The sequence below is a fragment of the Salvelinus namaycush genome, unplaced genomic scaffold, assembly GCF_016432855.1.
Source record: "Salvelinus namaycush isolate Seneca unplaced genomic scaffold, SaNama_1.0 Scaffold885, whole genome shotgun sequence".
In the NCBI taxonomy this organism is placed as follows: domain Eukaryota; kingdom Metazoa; phylum Chordata; class Actinopteri; order Salmoniformes; family Salmonidae; genus Salvelinus; species Salvelinus namaycush.
Window position 1 is genome coordinate 32,501 of NW_024061625.1, and position 22,500 is coordinate 55,000.

The following is a 22,500-nucleotide window of genomic DNA, read 5'->3' on the forward strand; positions in this document are numbered from 1 at the left end:
GAGGAAGTGTCTGTCTGGGGTCTGTGTTGGAGATGGAGGGAGAGGAAGTGTCTGTCTGGGGTCTGTGTTGCAGATGGAGAGAGAGGAAGTGTCTGTCTGGGGTCTGTGTTGGAGATGGAGAGAGAGGAAGTGTCTGTCTGGGGTCTGTGTTGGCAGATGGAGAGAGAGGAAGTGTCTGTCTGGGGTCTGTGTTGGCAGATGGAGCGAGAGGAAGTGTCTGTCTGGGGTCTGTGTTGGCAGATGGAGAGAGAGGAAGTGTCTGTCTGGGGTCTGTGTTGCAGATGGAGAGAGAGGAAGTGTCTGTCTGGGGTCTGTGTTGGAGATGGAGAGAGAGGAAGTGTCTGTCTGGGGTCTGTGTTGGCAGATGGAGAGAGAGGAAGTGTCTGTCTGGGGTCTGTGTTGGCAGATGGAGAGAGGAAGTGTCTGTCTGGGGTCTGTGTTGGCAGATGGAGAGAGAGGAAGTGTCTGTCTGGGGTCTGTGTTGGCAGATGGAGAGAGAGGAAGTGTCTGTCTGGGGTCTGTGTTGGAGATGGAGAGAGAGGAAGTATCTGTCTGGGGTCTGTGTTGGAGATGGAGAGAGAGGAAGTGACTGTCTGGGGTCTGTGTTGGAGATGGAGAGAGAGGAAGTGTCTGTCTGGGGTCTGTGTTGGCAGATGGAGAGAGAGGAAGTGTCTGTCTGGGGTCTGTGTTGGCAGATGGAGAGAGAGGAAGTGTCTGTCTGGGGTCTGTGTTGCAGATGGAGAGAGAGGAAGTGAGGAATAGAGAGAGAGGACAGATGTAGAAGGAGAGGAGAGAGGACTCACTATAGCTCCTGCTGCTCCGACTGGTCCTTCACCTCCTTTCAGACCAGCAGGACCCTGGGGAGAACACACTGCTATCACACCATCACAGGATCTGTGTGTGTGTCTGTGTCTGTCTCTGTGTCAGTCTCTGTGTCTGTGTCTGTCTCTGTGTCTGTGTCTGTCTCTGTGTCAGTCTCTGTGTATGTGTCTGTCTCTGTGTCAGTCCATGTGTCTGTGTGTGTCAGTCTCTGTGTCAGTCTCTGTGTCAGTCTCTGTGTCAGTCTCTGTGTATGTCTCTGTGTCAGTCTCTGTGTCAGTCTCTTTGTCTGTCTCTGTGTCAGTCTCTGTGTCTGTGTCAGTCTCTGTGTCCGTCTCTGTGTCAGTCTCTGTGTCCGTCTCTGTGTCAGTCTCTGTGTCAGTCTCAGTCTCAGTCTCAGTGTCAGTGTCAGTGTCAGTGTCAGTGTCAGTGTCAGTCTCAGTCTCAGTCTCAGTCTCAGTCTCAGTCTCAGTGTCAGTCTCTTTGTCAGTATCTTTGTCAGGCTCTGTGTTTGTGTCTGCCTCTTTGTCAGTCTCTTTGTCAGTCTCTTTGTCAGTCTCTTTGTCAGTCTCTGTGTCATCTCTGTGTCCGTATCTGTGTCAGTCTTTGTGTCAGTCTCTGTGTCAGTCTCTGTGTCTGTCTCTGTGTCTGTCTCTGTCTCTGTGTCCGTCTCTGTGTCCGTCTCTGTCTCTGTGTCTGTCTCTGTGTCTGTCTCTGTGTCTGTCTCTGTCTCTGTCTCTGTGTCAGTCTCTGTGTCCGTCTCTGTGTCCGTGTCTGTGTCTGTGTCTGTCTCTGTGTCAGTCTCTGTGTCCGTCTCTGTGTCAGTCTCTGTGTCAGTCTATGTGTCAGTCTATGTGTCAGTCTCTGTGTCTGTCTCTGTCTCTGTGTCTGTGTCAGTCTCTTTGTCGGTCTCTGTGTCGGTCTCTGTGTGTGTGTGTGTGTGTGTCTGTGTGTGTGTGTGTGTGTGTGTGTGTGTGTGTGTGTGTGTGTGTGTGTGTGTGTGTGTGTGTGTGTGTGTGTGTGTTACCATGCCCCCGGCGGCCCCTCTGCTGCCTCTGAAGCCCCTGAGTCCTGGAGGACCAGCTTTCCCAGAAGTCCCTCCTGCACCCGGGTCGCCCTGGAAACAACAACAACAACAGCTCTGAATGGTGGAACGCTCATGAGGTCAATTGAACTAACCAGTGAAGATGATTCTTGTAATGACTGGTAATGGTGATTATCGAGGTGAAAACAATGATGATTCATAATGATGATGATGATGATGATGACGAAGAATCACCTTAGCTCCCTCCTTCCCAGCGGTGCCAGGTAGGCCCTGCTCTCCCGGTACACCAGGTGACCCGGGGTGACCTCTGTCTCCCAATGACCCGGTCTCACCTGATTTACCCTGCAGCAACAAATCAGGTTAGAGAGAACACAAACAGACCAATCAGGTTAGAGAGAACACACATAGCAACCAATCAGACTCACCTGTGGCCCCACAACACCTCCTGGACCTGGGGGTCCCGTCTTTCCTTGGAAACCCTGGAGAGAGAGAGAGAGAGAGAGAGAGAGAGAGACAGAGAGAGAGAGAGAGAGAGAGAGAGAGAGGGGGGGGGAGAGAGAGAGAGAGATAGAGAGGGGGAGAGGGAGAGAGAGAGAGAGAGAGAGAGAGAGAGAGAGAGAGAGAGAGAGAGAGAGAGAGAGAGAGAGAGAGAGAGAGAGAGAGAGAGCGAGAGAGAGAGAGGGGGAGAGAACAAGAGAGACATTAGTGGATGGATAGGTGTATTTAGGTAACTTCTTGTGACCTCTAACCTCTACTCACCGGCTCTCCTCTCTGACCTGGGTGACCCGGAAGTCCATCTTTCCCCGCTGGACCCTACACACACACAGGAAGGGACATGACAGTCACACAATTCAATATCCTGTTACACTACAATGACAGCAGAACTGAGTGTCCTCAATAGTATAATATTTTGTGTGTGTGTGTGTGTGTGTGTGTGTGTGTGTGTGTGTGTGTGTGTGTGTGTGTGTGTGTGTGTGTGTGTGTGTGTGTGTGTGTGTGTGTGTGTCACTCACGTTGGGTCCCTTGAGTCCTGATTCCCCGTTCCGTCCTTGTGGCCCTTGAGGCCCCTGGACAACACATCAATTTATCAATCAAACAGTCAATCAATTAATTCATCAAACACTCATCCAACCAATCAAACACGTAATTCAATCAATTAAGCAATTAGCCAGTTACCCAAGTAACAAATCAACCAATTGAAACACTTACACAACCAATCAACCAGTCAACAAATATACTAATTAACAAATCAGCCAATCAACTAATTAACCACTCAATCAATAAAGCGATGAATGAAGCCGTTCCTGTCCTTACCCTGTCTCCAGTTGGTCCGTTGGGTCCATCGTGTCCAGAGGAGCCCTGTGACAGACAGGAAAACAGACAAATCAAATACCATTGTATTGGATCGCATAGACATATTCAGATGTTATTGTGTGTAGTGAAATGCTTGTGTTCCTAGATCCAACAGTGCAGTAGTATCTAACTAAATGCTTGTGTTCCTAGATCCAACAGTGCAGTAGTATCTAACTAAATGCTTGTGTTCCTAGATCCAACAGTGCAGTAGTATCTAACTAAATGCTTGTGTTCCTAGATCCAACAGTGCAGTAGTATCTAACTAAATGCTTGTGTTCCTAGATCCAACAGTGCAGTAGTATCTAACTAAATGCTTGTGTTCCTAGATCCAACAGTGCAGTAGTATCTAACTAAATGCTTGTGTTCCTAGATCCAACAGTGCAGTAGTATCTAACTAAATGCTTGTGTTCCTAGATCCAACAGTGCAGTAGTATCTAACTAAATGCTTGTGTTCCTAGATCCAACAGTGCAGTAGTATCTTAACAAATCACAAAAATACACAAATCTAAAAAGTAAAAGAATGGAATCAAGAAATATAGAAATATTAGGACGAGTGATGTCAGAGTCCGGAATATAAATCTGTACAGAAAGTATTCAGATCCCAGGACTTTGTCCACATTTTGTTACGTTACAGCCTTATTCTAAAAGATATATATTTTTAATCCTCAGTAATCTACACACAATACCCCATAATAATAAAGCGACAACAGGTTTTGAGAATTTTTTGCAAATGTTTCAAAATAAAATATAAAAATAAACGTATTTACATAAGTATTCAGACACTTTGCGATGAGACTCCAAATTGAGCTCAGGTGCATCCTGTTTCCATTGATCATCCTGGAGATGTTTCTACAACTTGATTGGAGTCCACTTGTGGTATATTTAATTGATTGGTCATGATTTGGAAAGGCAAACACCTGTCTATATAAGGTCCCACAGTTGACAGTGCATGTCAGAGCAAAAACCAAGCCATGAGGTCAAAGGAATTGTCAGTGGAGCTCCGAGGCAAGATTATGTCGAGGCACAGATCTGGGGAATGGTACCAAAACATTTCTGCAGCATTGAACGTCCCCAAGAACACAGTGGCCTCCATCATTCTTAAATGGAAGAAGTTTGGAACCACCAAGACTCTTCCTAGAGCTGGCCACCCGGCCAAACTGAGCAATCAGGGGAGATGGGCCTTGTTCAGGGAGGTGACCAAGAACCCGATTGTCACTAACAGTGCGTCCAGAGTTCCTCTGTGGAGATGGGAGAACCTTCCAGAAGGACAACCATCTCTGCATCACTCCACCAATCAGGCCTTTATGGTAGAGTGGCCAGACGGAAGCCACTCCTCAGTAAAAGGCACATGACAGCCCGCTTGGAGTTTGCCAAAAGGCACCTAAAGTCTCTCAGACCATGAGAAACAAGATTCTCTGGTCTGATGAAACCAAGATTGAACTCTTTGGCCTGAATGCCAAGTGTGATGTCTGGAGGAAACCTGGCACCATGAAGCATGGTGGTGGCAGCATCATGCAGTGGGGATGTTTTTCAGCGGCAGGGACTGAGAGACTAGTCAGGATTGAGGCAAAAATGAACGGAGCACAGAGAGTACAGATCCTTTTTTAAATTGTATTTGCTAAAATGTCTAAAAATCTGTTTTTGCTTTGTCATTATGGGGTATTGTGATGTCATTATGGGGTATTGTGATGTCATTATGGGGTATTGTGTTTAGATTGATGAGGGAGGGGGAAAAACATTTAATCCATTTTAGAATTACGCTTTAACAAAATGTGGAAAAAGTTAAGGTATGTAACGGAATTCCTCCTCCTCTTCATACGAAGAGGAGGAGTAGTGATTCGACCAAAGTGCAGCGGGGTGTGAATTCATAATGATTTATTAGACAAGACAAAAAACGAACTAACTTGAATAACTAACAAAATAACAAAACGGAGTAGACAGACCTGGACATGCGAACTTACATAAAACGAAGAACTCACGAACAGGAAAATGACTACACAAAAGAACGAACGTACAAACAAACCGAGACAGTCCCGTGTGGCGCGACAAACACAGACACAGGAGACAATCACCCACAAACAAACAGTGTGAAAACACCTACCTTAATATGGCTCTCAATCAGAGGAAATGAAAACCACCTGCCTCTAATTGAGAGCCATATCAGGTCACCCTAAACCAACATAGAAACAGAAAACATAGACTGCCCACCCAAACTCACGTCCTGACCAACTAACACATACAAAAACTAACAGAAAACAGGTCAGGAACGTGACAAGGTACTGTATTCAATTATAGAATACTATACAATATACTATACTATTAACTTATAGAATACTATACTGTATACTATACTATTATCTTATAGAATACAATATTATACTATTAACTTATAGAATACTATACTATATACCATAATATTAATCCGTGTGACTGAGGTTATGCTCCAAATGGCACCCTATTCTCTATGTAGTGCACTAATCAAAAGTAGTGCACTATAAAGGGAATAGGGTACCCTTACCAAAGGCACCCTATTCACTGTGTAGTGCTCTACTTTTTAGGATGCCATTTGGGATGCATGCTGTGTTATGGCTAGTACTGCTGGATAGAGAGTTTACGATGACCTCATAATGATTAGAATGGATTGAACTCTGACCTTTCCCCCTGTCTTCCCTGTTGGTCCCTTGGCACCCCGGCCCCCACGCAGCCCCTGCAGGAAAAACAACAGTATTACACACACAGATAAACACACATAGACAGAGACACACACACACATGTACACACACAGACAGTACTCACATACGTACACACACAGACAGTACTCACACACGTACACACACAGACAGTACTTACATACGTACACACACGCAGTACTCACACACATACACACACAGACAGTACTCACATACGTACACACACAGACAGTACTCACATAAAGCACACACAGACAGTACTCACACACGTACACACACAGACAGTACTCACACAGACAGTACTCACACACGTACACACACAGACAGTACTCACACACGTACACACACAGACAGTACTCACGTTAGGACCCCTTTGTCCTGCACTGCCTGCTTCCCCCCCGGGACCCTGTGGAAGAGAAAACAGGACAGACCGTTACTATGGGTACACCATACAGCCCGTTACCATGGATACACCACTGATGTATTAACAACATTTAAATATGTTTAATATACTGTACCTGACAATATACTGTATACTGTACCTGACAATATACTGTATACTGTACCTGACAATATACTGTATACTGTACCTGACAATATACTGTATACTGTACCTGACAATATACTGTACCTGACAATATACTGTATACTGTACCTGACAATATACTGTACCTGACAATATACTGTATACTGTACCTGACAATATACTGTACCTGACAATATACTGTATACTGTACCTGACAATATACTGTATACTGTACCTGACAATATACTGTATACTGTACCTGACAATATACTGTACCTGACAATATACTGTATACTGTACCTGACAATATACTGTACCTGACAATATACTGTATACTGTACCTGACAATATACTGTACCTGACAATATACTGTATACTGTACCTGACAATATACTGTACCTGACAATATACTGTATACTGTACCTGACAATATACTGTACCTGACAATATACTGTATACTGTACCTGACAATATACTGTACCTGACAATATACTGTATACTGTACCTGACAATATACTGTATACTGTACCTGACAATATACTGTATACTGTACCTGACAATATACTGTATACTGTACCTGACAATATACTGTACCTGACAATATACTGTACCTGACAATATACTGTATACTGTACCTGACAATATACTGTACCTGACAATATACTGTACCTGACAATATACTGTATACTGTACCTGACAATATACTGTACCTGACAATATACTGTATACTGTACCTGACAATATACTGTATACTGTACCTGACAATATACTGTACCTGACAATATACTGTATACTGTACCTGACAATATACTGTATACTGTACCTGACAATATACTGTACCTGACAATATACTGTATACTGTACCTGACAATATACTGTACCTGACAATATACTGTATACTGTACCTATACAATGTATACTGTACCTGACAATATACTGTACCTGACAATATACTGTATACTGTACCTGACAATATACTGTACCTGACAATATACTGTTTATACTGTACCTGACAATATACTGTACCTGACAATATACTGTATACTGTACCTGACAATATACTGGTACCTGACAATATACTGTATACTGTACCTGACAATATACTGTATACTGGTACCTGACAATATACTGTATACTGTACCTGACAATATACTGTATACTGTACCTAATATACTGTATAACTGTACCTGACAATATACTGTATACTGTACCTGACAATATACTGTATACTGTACCTGACAATATACTGTATACTGTACCTGACAATATACTGTACCTGACAATACTAATACTGTATACTGTACCTGACAATATACTGTACCTGACAATATACTGTATACTGTACCTGACAATATACTGTATACTGTACCTGACAATATACTGTACTGACAATATACTGTATACTGTACCTGACAATATACTGTACCTGACAATATACTGTATACTGTACCTGACAATATACTGTACCTGACAATATACTGTATACTGTACCTGACAATATACTGTACCTGACAATATACTGTATACTGTACCTGACAATATACTGTATACTGTACCTGACAATATACTGTATACTGTACCTGACAATATACTGTACCTGACAATATACTGTATACTGTACCTGACAATATACTGTACCTGACAATATACTGTATACTGTACCTGACAATATACTGTACCTGACAATATACTGTATACTGTACCTGACAATATACTGTACCTGACAATATACTGTATACTGTACCTGACAATATACTGTACCTGACAATATACTGTACCTGACAATATACTGTATACTGTACCTGACAATATACTGTATACTGTACCTGACAATATACTGTATACTGTACCTGACAATATACTGTATACTGTACCTGACAATATACTGTATACTGTACCTGACAATATACTGTACCTGACAATATACTGTATACTGTACCTGACAATATACTGTATACTGTACCTGACAATATACTGTATACTGTACCTGACAATATACTGTACCTGACAATATACTGTATACTGTACCTGACAATATACTGTACCTGACAATATACTGTATACTGTACCTGACAATATACTGTATACTGTACCTGACAATATACTGTATACTGTACCTGACAATATACTGTATACTGTACCTGACAATATACTGTATACTGTACCTGACAATATACTGTATACTGTACCTGACAATATACTGTACCTGACAATATACTGTATACTGTACCTGACAATATACTGTATTTGACAATATATTGTACTTGACAATAAACGTTGTGTTTTCTATAGCACCGACTTGATGAAAGTGTGTTTCAATTACATAGAAACAGAATATAAATACAATAAATATTGAAGTGTCCATGTCCAGCAGGGCCCGTATGGCATAGAATTACACATAGGATCTCTATGTTATGAATATCTATGGGTGTGTTAGTAAATTCACTCTGGCTATCTACTCATATTTCAGAGCACTCTTGTCCGAGTGTGGCAGAGCGCAGAATAACTGATGAATTTATAAACACTCAACACCCGTTGAATATGACCGGTGTCGGTAAATGTTGTCAAAAAAGCGTAATTAAATTGTATTCAGCAGCACAGTTACATTCACCAACGCTCTGGATAACATGAAAACAGCCTAACCAGCTCTGCTAGGGTAAGTAAAATGGTCAGAGTGGTCTCATTTGTGTCTGGAAGTAGAAAGTAAGCTAGCCAACGTTGGCCAGTTAGCTCGGGTACTTGACTGCCGTTGTGAGGTCAGAATGCTCGGATCAACCCTACTCCTCGACCAGAGCTGCCAGTATACACGCTGAACACTCCTAGAGCGAAACACTGAATTTATGAACGGACAATCTGACAACGCTCTGAATTTAGGAACGCCGAGAGTGCACTGTGGCACTCCAGATTGAATGTATGAACAGCCCCTATGGTAAAGCCTCCCTCTACTACTCACCCTCTTCCCCTTCTCTCCCAACACTCCGATAGATCCAGGGAAACCATCCGAACCCTGTTGACACGCACACAAACGTTACTGCTACAAACAATGTGTTAGCCTTCTCTGTGTTCCTGCTACGAACAATGTGTTAGCCTTCTCTGTGTTCCTGCTACAAACAATGTGTTAGCCTTCTCTGTGTTCCTGCTACAAACAATGTGTTAGCCTTCTCTGTGTTACTGCTACGTTCAAACAATGTGTTAGCCTTCTCTGTGTTACTGCTACGTTCAAACAATGTGTTAGCCTTCTCTGTGTTACTGCTACAAACAGTGTGTTAGCCTTCTCTGTGTTACTGCTACATTCAAACAATTGTTAGCCTTCTCTGTGTTACTGCTACAAACAATGTGTTAGCCTTCTCTGTGTTACTGCTACGAACAATGTGTTAGCCTTCTCTGTGTTACTGCTACAAACAATGTGTTAGCCTTCTCTGTGTTACTGCTACGTTCAATGTGTTAGCCTTCTCTGTGTTACTGCTACAAACAATGTGTTAGCCTTCTCTGTGTTACTGCTACAAACAATGTGTTAGCCTTCTCTGTGTTACTGCTACGTTCAAACAATGTGTTAGCCTTCTCTGTGTTACTGCTACAAACAATGTGTTAGCCTTCTCTGTGTTACTGCTACGTTCAAACAATGTGTTAGCCTTCTCTGTGTTACTGCTACGTTCAAACAATGTGTTAGCCTTCTCTGTGTTCCTGCTACAAACAATGTGTTAGCCTTCTCTGTGTTACTGTTACGTTCAAACAATGTGTTAGCCTTCTCTGTGTTACTGCTACGTTCAAACAATGTGTTAGCCTTCTCTGTGTTACTGCTACAAACAGTGTGTTAGCCTTCTCTGTGTTACTGCTACGAACAATGTGTTAGCCTTCTCTGTGTTACTGCTACAAACAATGTGTTAGCCTTCTCTGTGTTACTGCTACGTTCAATGTGTTAGCCTTCTCTGTGTTACTGCTACAAACAATGTGTTAGCCTTCTCTGTGTTACTGCTACAAACAATGTGTTAGCCTTCTCTGTGTTACTGCTACGTTCAAACAATGTGTTAGCCTTCTCTGTGTTACTGCTACAAACAATGTGTTAGCCTTCTCTGTGTTACTGCTACGTTCAAACAATGTGTTAGCCTTCTCTGTGTTACTGCTACGTTCAAACAATGTGTTAGCCTTCTCTGTGTTACTGCTACAAACAATGTGTTAGCCTTCTCTGTGTTAACTAATATGTTTATTTGTTTACTTGATATATTAACTCCTCTCACCTTAGGTCCTTTTTGTCCCGGATACCCCGGCAACCCTGGAACTCCCAGTTTACCCTGAGAGAGAGAGAGCGAGGAGGAGAATAGAAGCAGAGAAGATTGAGTCTTCTGTAAATGTTGACATCATATAACTTTTTGATACAAGGTAATGCCTAGGCTTTAGCTCAGTGGGCTAGCGCAGACAACAATGGTTCAAAATCTCACACACACACACACCATCTGTGTAGCACCTACCTTTTCTCCAGCGATACCCACGGTTCCAGCCTCCCCCAGCGGTCCAGCCTGTCCTTTAGGTCCTTCAGGACCATCCTCTCCCCTGGACCCTGGGACCCCATTATCACCCCCGTCACCTTTCAGCCCCATCTCTCCCTTAGAGCCGGGGAACCCATCCTCACCCTACAACTCAGAACACAGAGAACAGAGAACACAGAACATGCTGCAAGGTCAGAAACACAGAGATAACTCTGGGGTAGTGCTGTGTAAAACATAGAGCTAATTCAGAGTAGTGCTGTGTAAAACCAAGGTTAACTCAGGGTAGTGCTGTGTAAAACCAAGGTTAACTCAGGGTAGTGCTGTGTAAAACCGAGGTTAACTCAGGGTAGTGCTGTGTAAAACCAAGGTTAACTCAGAGTAGTGCTGTGTAAAACCAAGGTTAACTCAGAGTAGTGCTGTGTAAAACCAAGGTTAACTCAGAGTAGTGCTGTGTAAAACCAAGGTTAACTCAGGGTAGTGCTGTGTAAAACCAAGGTTAACTCAGAGTAGTGCTGTGTAAAACCAAGGTTAACTCAGAGTAGTGCTGTGTAAAACCAAGGTTAACTCAGAGTAGTGCTGTGTAAAACCAAGGTTAACTCAGAGTAGTGCTGTGTAAAACCAAGGTTAACTCAGGGTAGTGCTGTGTAAAACCAAGGTTAACTCAGAGTAGTGCTGTGTAAAACCAAGGTTAACTCAGAGTAGTGCTGTGTAAAACCAAGGTTAACTCAGGGTAGTGCTGTGTAAAACATAGAGCTAATTCAGAGTATTGCTGTGTAAAACCAAGGTTAACTCAGGGTAGTGCTGTGTAAAACCAAGGTTAACTCAGGGTAGTGCTGTGTAAAACCAAGGTTAACTCAGGGTAGAGATGTGTAAAACCAAGGTTAACTCAGGGTAGTGCTGTGTAAAACCAAGGTTAACTCAGGGTAGAGATGTGTAAAACCAAGGTTAACTCAGGGTAGTGCTGTGTAAAACCAAGGTTAACTCAGGGTAGTGCTGTGTAAAACCAAGGTTAACTCAGAGTAGTGCTGTGTAAAACCAAGGTTAACTCAGAGTAGTGCTGTGTAAAACCAAGGTTAACTCAGAGTAGTGCTGTGTAAAACCAAGGTTAACTCAGAGTAGTGCTGTGTAAAACCAAGGTTAACTCAGGGTAGTGCTGTGTAAAACCAAGGTTAACTCAGAGTAGTGCTGTGTAAAACCAAGGTTAACTCAGGGTAGTGCTGTGTAAAACATAGAGCTAATTCAGAGTATTGCTGTGTAAAACCAAGGTTAACTCAGGGTAGTGCTGTGTAAAACCAAGGTTAACTCAGGGTAGTGCTGTGTAAAACCAAGGTTAACTCAGGGTAGAGATGTGTAAAACCAAGGTTAACTCAGGGTAGTGCTGTGTAAAACCAAGGTTAACTCAGAGTAGTGCTGTGTAAAACCAAGGTTAACTCAGGGTAGTGCTGTGTAAAACATAGAGCTAATTCAGAGTATTGCTGTGTAAAACCAAGGTTAACTCAGGGTAGTGCTGTGTAAAACCAAGGTTAACTCAGAGTAGTGCTGTGTAAAACCAAGGTTAACTCAGAGTAGTGCTGTGTAAAACCAAGGTTAACTCAGAGTAGTGCTGTGTAAAACCAAGGTTAACTCAGAGTAGTGCTGTGTAAAACCAAGGTTAACTCAGAGTAGTGCTGTGTAAAACCAAGGTTAACTCAGGGTAGTGCTGTGTAAAACCAAGGTTAACTCAGGGTAGAGATGTGTAAAACCAAGGTTAACTCAGGGTAGTGCTGTGTAAAACCGAGGTTAACTCAGGGTAGTGCTGTGTAAAACCGAGGTTAACTCAGGGTAGTGCTGTGTAAAACCGAGGTTAATTCAGAGTAGTGCTGTGTAAAACCAAGGTTAACTCAGAGTAGTGCTGTGTAAAACCAAGGTTAACTCAGAGTAGTGCTGTGTAAAACCAAGGTTAACTCAGAGTAGTGCTGTGTAAAACCAAGGTTAACTCAGAGTAGTGCTGTGTAAAACCAAGGTTAACTCAGAGTAGTGCTGTGTAAAACCAAGGTTAACTCAGAGTAGTGCTGTGTAAAACCAAGGTTAACTCAGGGTAGTGCTGTGTAAAACCAAGGTTAATTCAGGGTAGTGCTGTGTAAAACCAAGGTTAACTCAGGGTAGTGCTGTGTAAAACCGAGGTTAACTCAGGGTAGAGATGTGTAAAACCGAGGTTAACTCAGGGTAGAGATGTGAGCATGCGCTGACCAACTGGCATTTTCAACCGCTGCCTGTCTGAGTCTGTAATACCAACATGTTTCAAGCAGACCCCCATAGTCCCTGTGCTCAAGAACACTAAGGTAACCTGCCTAAATGACTACCGACCTGTAACTTTGTAGCCATGAAGTGCTTTGAAAGGCTGGTCATGGCTCACATCAACACCATTATCCCAGAAACCCTGGACCCACTCCAATGTGCATACCGCACCAACAGATCCACAGATGATGCAATCTCTATTGCACTCCACACTGCCCTTTCCCACCTGGACAAAAGGAACACCTATGTGAGAATGCTATTCATTGACTACAGCTCCACGTTCCACACCAGAATGCCCACTAAGCTAAGGACCCTGGGACTAAACACCTCCCTCTGCAACTGGATCCTGGACTTCCTGACGGGCCCCCCCCAGGTAGTAAAGGTAGGTAACAACACATCCGCCACGCTGATCCTCAACACGGGGGCCCCTCAGGGGTGCGTGCTCAGTCCCCTCCTGTACTCCCTGTTCGCTCATGACTGCACAGCCAGGCAGGACTCCAACACCATCATTAAGTTTGCTGATGACACAACAGTGGTAGGCCTGATCACCGACAACGACGAGACAGCCTATATGGAGGAGGTCAGAGACCTGGCCGTTTGGTGCCAGGACAACAACCTCTCCCTCAACGTGATCAAGACAAAGGAGATGATTGTGGACTGCAGGAAAAAGGTGGATCGAGCACGCTTTCATTCTCATCGACGGGGCTGTAGTGGAGCAGGTTGAGAGCTTCAAGTTCCTTGGTGTCCACATCACCAACAAACTACCATGGTCCAAGCACACCAAGACAGTCGTGAAGAGGGCACAACAAAACCTATTCCACCTCAGGAGACTGAAAAGATTTGGCATGGGTCCTCAGATCCTCAAAAGGTTTTACAGCTGCACCATCGAGAGCATTCTGACGGGTTGAATCACTGCCTGGTATGGCATTTGCTCAGCCTCCGACCACAAGGCACTACAGAGGGTAGTGCGTATGGCCCAGTATATCTCCGGGGCCAAGCTTCCTGCCATCCAGGACCTCTATACCAGGCGGTGTCAGAGAAAGGCCCAGAAAACTGTCAAAGACTCCATCCACACTAGTCATAGACTGTTCTCTCTGTTACCTCATGGCGGTACCGGAGCGCCAAGTCTAGGTCCAAGAGGCTTCTAAACAGCTTCTACCCCCAAGCAATAAGACTCCTGAACAGCTAATCAAATGGTCACCCAGACTATTTGCATTGCCCCCCCCCCCCAAGCTGCTGCTACTCTCTGTTATTATCTATGCATAGACACTTTAATAACTCTACCTACATGTACATAATTACCTCAATTACCTCGACACCGGTGCCCCCTGCACATTGACATTGACATTGACTCTGTACCGGTACCTCCTGTATATAGACCCGCTATTGTTATTCACTGCTGCTCTTTAATTATTTGTTATTCTTATCTCTTACTTTTTGGGGATTTTCTTAAAACTGCATTGTTGGTTAAGGGCTTGTAAGTAAGCATTTCACTACACCTGTTGTATTCGGCGCATGTGACAAATAAAGTTTGATTTGATTTGTAAAAGATAGAGATAAGTCAGGGTAGAGATGTGTAAAACACAGAGATAACTAAGGGGAGAGCTGTGTAAAACACAGATAAGTCAGGGTAGAGCTGTGTAAAACACAGAGATAATTCAGGGTAGAGCTGTGTAAAACACAGAGATAATTCAGGGTAGAGCTGTGTAAAACACAGATAAGTCAGGGTAGAGCTGTGTAAAACACAGAGATAATTCAGGGTAGAGCTGTGTAAAACAGAGATAATTCAGGGTAGAGCTGTGTAAAACACAGAGATAATTCAGGGTAGAGCTGTGTCTCTCTCACCTTCTCCCCTTTGCTTCCCTTCATTCCTCTAATTCCGTCCGCTCCCTGAGGCACAGAGACAGAGAACACACACTTAGAACGGAACACAGAGACAGAGAATACACACTTAGAATGGAACCCAGAGACAGAGAATACACACTTAGAATGGAAGACAGAGACAGAGAATACACACTTAGAATGGAACACAGAGACAGAGAATACACACTTACAATGGAACCCAGAGACAGAGAATACACACTTAGAATGGAACACAGAGAAAGAGAATGCACACTTACAATGGAACACAGAGACAGAGAATACACACTTACAATGGAACCCAGAGACAGAGAATACACACTTACAATGGAACCCAGAGACAGAGAATACACACTTACAATGGAACACAGAGACAGAGAACACACACTTAGAATGGAACCCAGAGACAGAGAATACACACTTAGAATGGAACACAGAGACAGAGAATACACACTTAGAATGGAACACAGAGACAGAGAATACACACTTAGAATGGAACACAGAGACAGAGAATACACACTTAGAATGGAACCCAGAGACAGAGAATACACACTTAGAATGGAACACAGAGACAGAGAATACACACTTAGAATGGAACACAGAGACAGAGAATACACACTTAGAATGGAACCCAGAGACAGAGAATACACACTTAGAATGGAACACAGAGACAGAGAATACACACTTACAATGGAACACAGAGACAGAGAATACACACTTAGAATGGAACACAGAGACAGAGAATACACACTTAGAATGGAACACAGAGACAGAGAACACACACTTAGAATGGAACCCAGAGACAGAGAACACACACTTAGAATGGAACACAGAGACAAAGAACACACACTTAGAATGGAACCCAGAGACAGAGAACACACACTTAGAATGGAACCCAGAGACAGAGAACACACACTTAGAATGGAACACAGAGACAGAGAACACACACTTAGAAGGGAACACAGAGACAGAGAACACACACTTAGAATGGAACACAGAGACAGAGAACACACACTTAGAATGGAACCCTGAGACAGAGAACACACACTTAGAATGGAACACAGAGACAGAGAATACACACTTAGAATGGAACCCAGAGACAGAGAATACACACTTACAATGGAACCCAGAGACAGAGAATACACACTTAGAATGGAACCCAGAGACAGAGAATACACACTTACAATGGAACCCAGAGACAGAGAATACACACTTACAATGGAACCCAGAGACAGAGAACACACACTTAGAATGGAACACAGAGACAGAGAACACACACTTAGAATGGAACCCAGAGACAGAGAATACACACTTAGAATGGATCCCAGAGACAGAGAATACACACTTACAATGGAACCCAGAGACAGAGAATACACACTTACAATGGAACCCAGAGACAGAGAACACACACTTAGAATGGAACACAGAGACAGAGAACACACACTTAGAATGGAACCCAGAGACAGAGAATACACACTTAGAATGGAACACAGAGACAGAGAATACACACTTAGAATGGAACCCAGAGACAGAGAATACACACTTAGATTGGAACACAGAGACAGAGAATACACACTTAGAATGGAACACAGAGACAGAGAATACACACTTAGAATGGAACCCAGAGACAGAGAATACACACTTAGAATGGAACACAGAGACAGAGAATACACACTTACAATGGAACACAGAGACAGAGAACACACACTTAGAATGGAACACAGAGACAGAGAATACACACTTAGAATGGAACACAGAGACAGAGAATACACACTTACAATGGAACACAGAGACAGAGAACACACACTTAGAATGGAACCCAGAGACAGAGAACACACACTTAGAATGGAACACAGAGACAAAGAACACACACTTAGAATGGAACCCAGAGACAGAGAACACACACTTAGAATGGAACCCAGAGACAGAGAACACACACTTAGAATGGAACACAGAGACAGAGAACACACACTTAGAAGGGAACACAGAGACAGAGAACACACACTTAGAATGGAACACAGAGACAGAGAACACACACTTAGAATGGAACCCTGAGACAGAGAACACACACTTAGAATGGAACACAGAGACAGAGAATACACACTTAGAATGGAACCCAGAGACAGAGAATACACACTTACAATGGAACCCAGAGACAGAGAATACACACTTAGAATGGAACCCAGAGACAGAGAATACACACTTACAATGGAACCCAGAGACAAAGAATACACACTTACAATGGAACCCAGAGACAGAGAACACACACTTAGAATGGAACACAGAGACAGAGAACACACACTTAGAATGGAACCCAGAGACAGAGAATACACACTTAGAATGGATCCCAGAGACAGAGAATACACACTTACAATGGAACCCAGAGACAGAGAATACACACTTACAATGGAACCCAGAGACAGAGAACACACACTTAGAATGGAACACAGAGACAGAGAACACACACTTAGAATGGAACCCAGAGACAGAGAATACACACTTAGAATGGAACACAGAGACAGAGAATACACACTTAGAATGGAACCCAGAGACAGAGAATACACACTTAGAATGGAACACAGAGACAGAGAATACACACTTAGAATGGAACACAGAGACAGAGAATACACACTTAGAATGGAACACAGGGACAGAGAATACACACTTAGAATGGAACACAGAGACAGAGAATCAGAACAAACTGAACGAAACACATAGATTTAGAATGTACCTTCACTCCTCTTGATCCTGGATATCCTATAGGCCCCTGGACTCCTGGTGGGCCCTATACACACACACAGAGACACGTCAGTAACATCACACACACACACACACACACACACACACACACACACACACACACACACACACACACACACACACACACACACACACACACACACACACACACACACACACACACAGGTAGACTTACCGGTAGTCCCTTCTCTCCTGGAGTCCCCTCTCTCCCTGGGTGACCCTGTGGACACGAGGACAAGATAATATGGATGAGAGCGAATATGTGTGTGTATGTGAGTGTGCAAGTGTGTTAGCATGTGTGTGTGTGTGTGTGTTAGCGTGTGTGAGTTTTGTTAGAGTGTGTGTTAGCATATGTGTGTGTGTTAGCGTGTTTGTTAGCGTGTGTGTTAGCGTGTGTGTGTGTGTTAGTGTGTGTGTATGCAGTACTCACGGTAGGTCCATCATTCCCAGGTAGTCCCTGCAACCCTTTCTTCCCTTGGGGCCCCTGAGAGACAAAGCATGGGTCATTTTAATTACAACCTGCACCTTTAATTTGACATATCTCATCATATCATCTGGCATTGGGGCGGCAGGTAGCCTAGTGGCTAGAGTGTTGGACTAGTAACCGAAAGGCTGCAAGATCGAATCCCCGAGCTGACAAGGTAAAAACATGTTGTTCTGCCCCTGAACAGGCAGTTAACCCACTGTTCCTAGACCATCATTGAAAATAAGAATTTGTTCTTGACTGACTTGCCTAGTTAAATAAATATGTCATATATTCCTGTGTGTTGGCATGTTTCATATATGTTGACATACAGTACATGAAATGTATGATATATTGACATAAAGTATCTCATACATTCTGTGTTGGCATGTTTTAATCACAACCTACCCCTTAACTTTGACAGGTTTAATATGGTAGGACAGTCCTACCTTAACTTTGACAGGTTTAATATGGTAGGACTGTCCTACCTTAACTTTGACAGGTTTAATATGGTAGGACAGTCCTACCTTCACTTTGACAGGTTTAATATGGTAGGACAGTCCTACCTTAACTTTGACATATATGCAGTATATGTTGACAACATGTTCAGGACAGTCCTACCTTAACTTTGACATGTTTAATATGCAGTATATGTTGACAACATGTTCAGGACAGTCCTACCTTAACTTTGACATATATGCAGTATATGTTGACAACATGTTCAGGACAGTCCTACCTTAACTTTGACATGTTTAATATGCAGTATATGTTGACAACATGTTCAGGACAGTCCTACCTTAACTTTGACATGTTTAATATGCAGTATATGTTGACAACATGTTCAGGACAGTCCTACCTTAACTTTGACATGTTTAATATGCAGTATATGTTGACAACATGTTCAGGACAGTCCTACCTTAACTTTGACAGGTTTAATATGCAGTATATGTTGACAACATGTTCAGGACAGTCCTACCTTAACTCCTGGCAAGCCGACCAGTCCCTGAGGACCAGGAAATCCCTGTTAGAGACAGACAGAGAGGGGGAGTTAAAAGCAGTCCCTGAGGACCGGGAAACCCCTGTTAGAGACAGACAGAGGTTATAGACTATGTGAGGTTATAGACCTACAGTTAATATGATAGACTATGTGAGAGGTTATAGACTATGTGAGAGGTTATAGACTATGTGAGAGGTTATAGACTATGTGAGAGGTTATAGACTATGTGAGAGGTTATAGACCTACAGTCGGTGTCCAGATGTCAGTCAGTCTACTACTCCATTTAACCCATCTGAACAGTACAGCTCCCTTGACGTGCCATCACCCTCATTCAACCACTTCACCAAATCTTTCCCAAACATTACACTACCGTTCTGGTCCTCCGTTATATTTATATTCAACTATCCACTTCACAGCTTTTCTCTTATTGAATTCAACTCCGTCGTGGTCCTTTCTGTCTCAGTGGTGTGTATCTGTGGCGTTACAGTTATTATATTATTATATATAGGCTCCGCAATAACAACAGATAGAAATGATGACGGAAAAACCCTCACTGGAGCCTATAGATATGACTGGTTTTCTCTTTATTCAACCTGCCCACCACCCACCCGCTCCTCATACACACAATATTCCATGAAGCTAAACCCGCCTGCCTCGCGGATATAACCGCGGGAGACATAACCGACAGTCCCCAGCGGTTATGTCAACCAGCACATCACTAGTGTGTGTGTGTGTGTGTGTGTGTGTGTGTGTGTGTGTGTGTGTGTGTGTGTGTGTGTGTGTGTGTGTGTGTGTGTGTGTGTGTACCTGCAACCCAGGGTTTCCTTGCTGCCCGGATGCTCCCATCTCCCCAGGAGGTCCCTGTAGACAGAGGAAATGACATCATAGACACCACTCTTACAGTTGATGTCAACACAGGGTTCTAGAGTAAACAGTTAGGGTTCTAGAACGTCTCAGTCATCATACTCACCAAGTTTCCCTTAGAACCTTGGATTCCATCCACACCTCGGATGCCCTGAAGAGGGGGAGACAGGCCAGAGAGGGGGGAAGAGGGGAGATTGGAAAGGGAGGAAAGAGAAGAGGAGCAAAAGGAGAGAGGGGAAAGGGGAAACAGGGGAAAGAGGAGAGAGGGAGAGAGACAACTGTCAATCAACCAAATACATTTGAAGAAGAGCTCCTAACCTGAGTCTAGATTGTCATTAGTGTTGTCTGTCCAGTAAACCTCCAGGTATCAGACCAAGCTGTGAGGCTGTAGCTAACTGAGGGAGCTGGCAGGACTTCCTTCCACCAGGAAACAACAGCTTTATAGATGCAGCAAACATCCAGGTATCAGACCAGGCTGTGAGGCCTTCAGGCATTGAAGTTGTTCTGCTAGGTGTGTGTGTGTGTGTGTGTGTGTGTGTGTGTGTGTGTGTGTGTGTGTGTGTGTGTGTGTGTGTGTGTGTGTGTGTGTGTGTGTGTGTGTGTGTGTGTGTGTGTGTGTGTGTGTGTGTGTGGTTAGAACAGGTGTTAACAACATGTAACACCCGCAGGTCACAGACAACATGTTGAAGGGTGTTATATTGGCAGACAGACAGAAGCATAATCTTCTAATCTGATAAAGATGTTAACATATTTCATGTGATGTTAATGTAACGTTAACATATGTAGCATTACCATAATAGTTTGTTAGCAGCAAGTGGAGACAGGTTGGAGTTGAGGTCAGAGTTCAAGATTTAATGAGCAATGGAGCTACAGCTACAAAGCCTTCAGGTCTACAGTATAGTAAGGATGAGGTCATCAGGTCTACAGTATAGTAAGGATGAGGTCATCAGGTCTACAGTGTAGTAAGGATGAGGTCATCAGGTCTACAGTATAGTAAGGATGAGGTCATCAGGTCTACAGTGTAGTAAGGATGAAGTCTGTAGGTCTACAGTATAGTAAGGATGAGGTCTGTAGGTCTACAGTATAGTAAGGATGAGGTCTTCAGGTCTACAGTATAGTAAGGATGAGGTCTTCAGGTCTACAGTATAGTAAGGATGAGGTCATCAGGTCTACAGTGTAGTAAGGATGAGGTCTTCAGGTCTACAGTATAGTAAGGATGAGGTCATCAGGTCTACAGTGTAGTAAGGATGAAGTCTTTAGGTCTACAGTATAGTAAGGATGAGGTCTGTAGGTCTACAGTGTAGTAAGGATGAAGTCTTCAGGTCTACAGTATAGTAAGGATGAGGTCTTCAGGTCTACAGTATAGTAAGGATGAAGTCTTTAGGTCTACAGTATAATAAGGATGAAGTCTTTAGGTCTACAGTATAGTAAGGATGAAGTCTTTAGGTCTAAAGTATAGTAAGGATGAAGTCTTTAGGTCTACAGTATAGTAAGGATGAGGTCTTTAGGTCTACAGTATAGTAAGGATGAGGTCTGTAGGTCTACAGTATAGTAAGGATGAGGTCTTCAGGTCTAGAGTATAGTAAGGATGAGGTCTGTAGGTCTACAGTATAGTAAGGATGAAGTCTGTAGGTCTACAGTATAGTAAGGATGAAGTCTGTAGGTCTACAGTATAGTAAGGATGAAGTCTGTAGGTCTACAGTATAGTAAGGATGAGGTCTGTAGTTCTACAGTATAGTAAGGATGAGGTCTGTAGGTCTACAGTATAGTAAGGATGAAGTCTGTAGGTCTACAGTATAGTACGGATGAGGTCTTTAGGTCTACAGTATAGTAAGGATGAGGTCTGTAGGTCTACAGTATAGTAAAGATGAGGTCTTCAGGTCTACAGTATGGTAAGGATGACGTCTGTAGGTCTACAGTATAGTAAGGATGAGGTCTTCAGGTCTACAGTATAGTAAGGATGAATTCTTTAGGTCTACATTATACTAAGGATGAGGTCTGTAGGTCTACAGTATAGTAAGGATGAGGTCTGTAGGTCTACAGTGTAGTAAGGATGAGGTCTTCAGGTCTACAGTGTAGTAAGGATGAGGTCTGTAGGTCTACAGTATAGTAAGGATGAAGTATGTAGGTCTACAGTATAGTAAGGATGAAGTCTTTATGTCTACAGTGTAGTACGGATGAAGTCTTTATGTCTACAGTATAGTAAGGATGAAGTCTTTAGGTCTACAGTATAGTAAGGATGAAGTCTTCAGGTCTACAGTATAGTAAGGATGAAGTCTTTAGGTCGACAGTGTAGTAAAGATGAGGTCTTCAGGTCTACAGTATGGTAAGGATGAGGTCTGTAGGTCTACAGTATAGT

At 43.1% G+C, this 22,500-nt stretch overlaps 1 protein-coding gene across 1 annotated transcript in view; it reads right to left on the minus strand.

The window, feature by feature from the left end:
- LOC120043281 (collagen alpha-1(XI) chain-like) overlaps nucleotides 1–22,500 on the minus strand; it is a 74,822-nt gene that overhangs the window by 19,912 nt on the left and 32,410 nt on the right. The window contains exons 19-37 of the mRNA XM_038987903.1: nucleotides 20,248–20,292; nucleotides 20,085–20,138; nucleotides 19,257–19,301; nucleotides 18,248–18,301; nucleotides 17,993–18,037; nucleotides 17,789–17,842; nucleotides 15,043–15,087; nucleotides 10,903–11,064; nucleotides 10,672–10,725; nucleotides 9,387–9,440; nucleotides 6,269–6,313; nucleotides 5,871–5,924; nucleotides 3,179–3,223; nucleotides 2,878–2,931; nucleotides 2,624–2,677; nucleotides 2,290–2,343; nucleotides 2,099–2,206; nucleotides 1,847–1,936; nucleotides 804–857 (exon numbers count right to left, since the gene is read on the minus strand). Of these exons, the coding sequence (XP_038843831.1) occupies nucleotides 804–857; nucleotides 1,847–1,936; nucleotides 2,099–2,206; nucleotides 2,290–2,343; nucleotides 2,624–2,677; nucleotides 2,878–2,931; nucleotides 3,179–3,223; nucleotides 5,871–5,924; nucleotides 6,269–6,313; nucleotides 9,387–9,440; nucleotides 10,672–10,725; nucleotides 10,903–11,064; nucleotides 15,043–15,087; nucleotides 17,789–17,842; nucleotides 17,993–18,037; nucleotides 18,248–18,301; nucleotides 19,257–19,301; nucleotides 20,085–20,138; nucleotides 20,248–20,292 (1,170 nt within the window). The remainder of the gene's footprint in view (nucleotides 1–803; nucleotides 858–1,846; nucleotides 1,937–2,098; nucleotides 2,207–2,289; nucleotides 2,344–2,623; nucleotides 2,678–2,877; nucleotides 2,932–3,178; nucleotides 3,224–5,870; nucleotides 5,925–6,268; nucleotides 6,314–9,386; nucleotides 9,441–10,671; nucleotides 10,726–10,902; nucleotides 11,065–15,042; nucleotides 15,088–17,788; nucleotides 17,843–17,992; nucleotides 18,038–18,247; nucleotides 18,302–19,256; nucleotides 19,302–20,084; nucleotides 20,139–20,247; nucleotides 20,293–22,500) is intronic.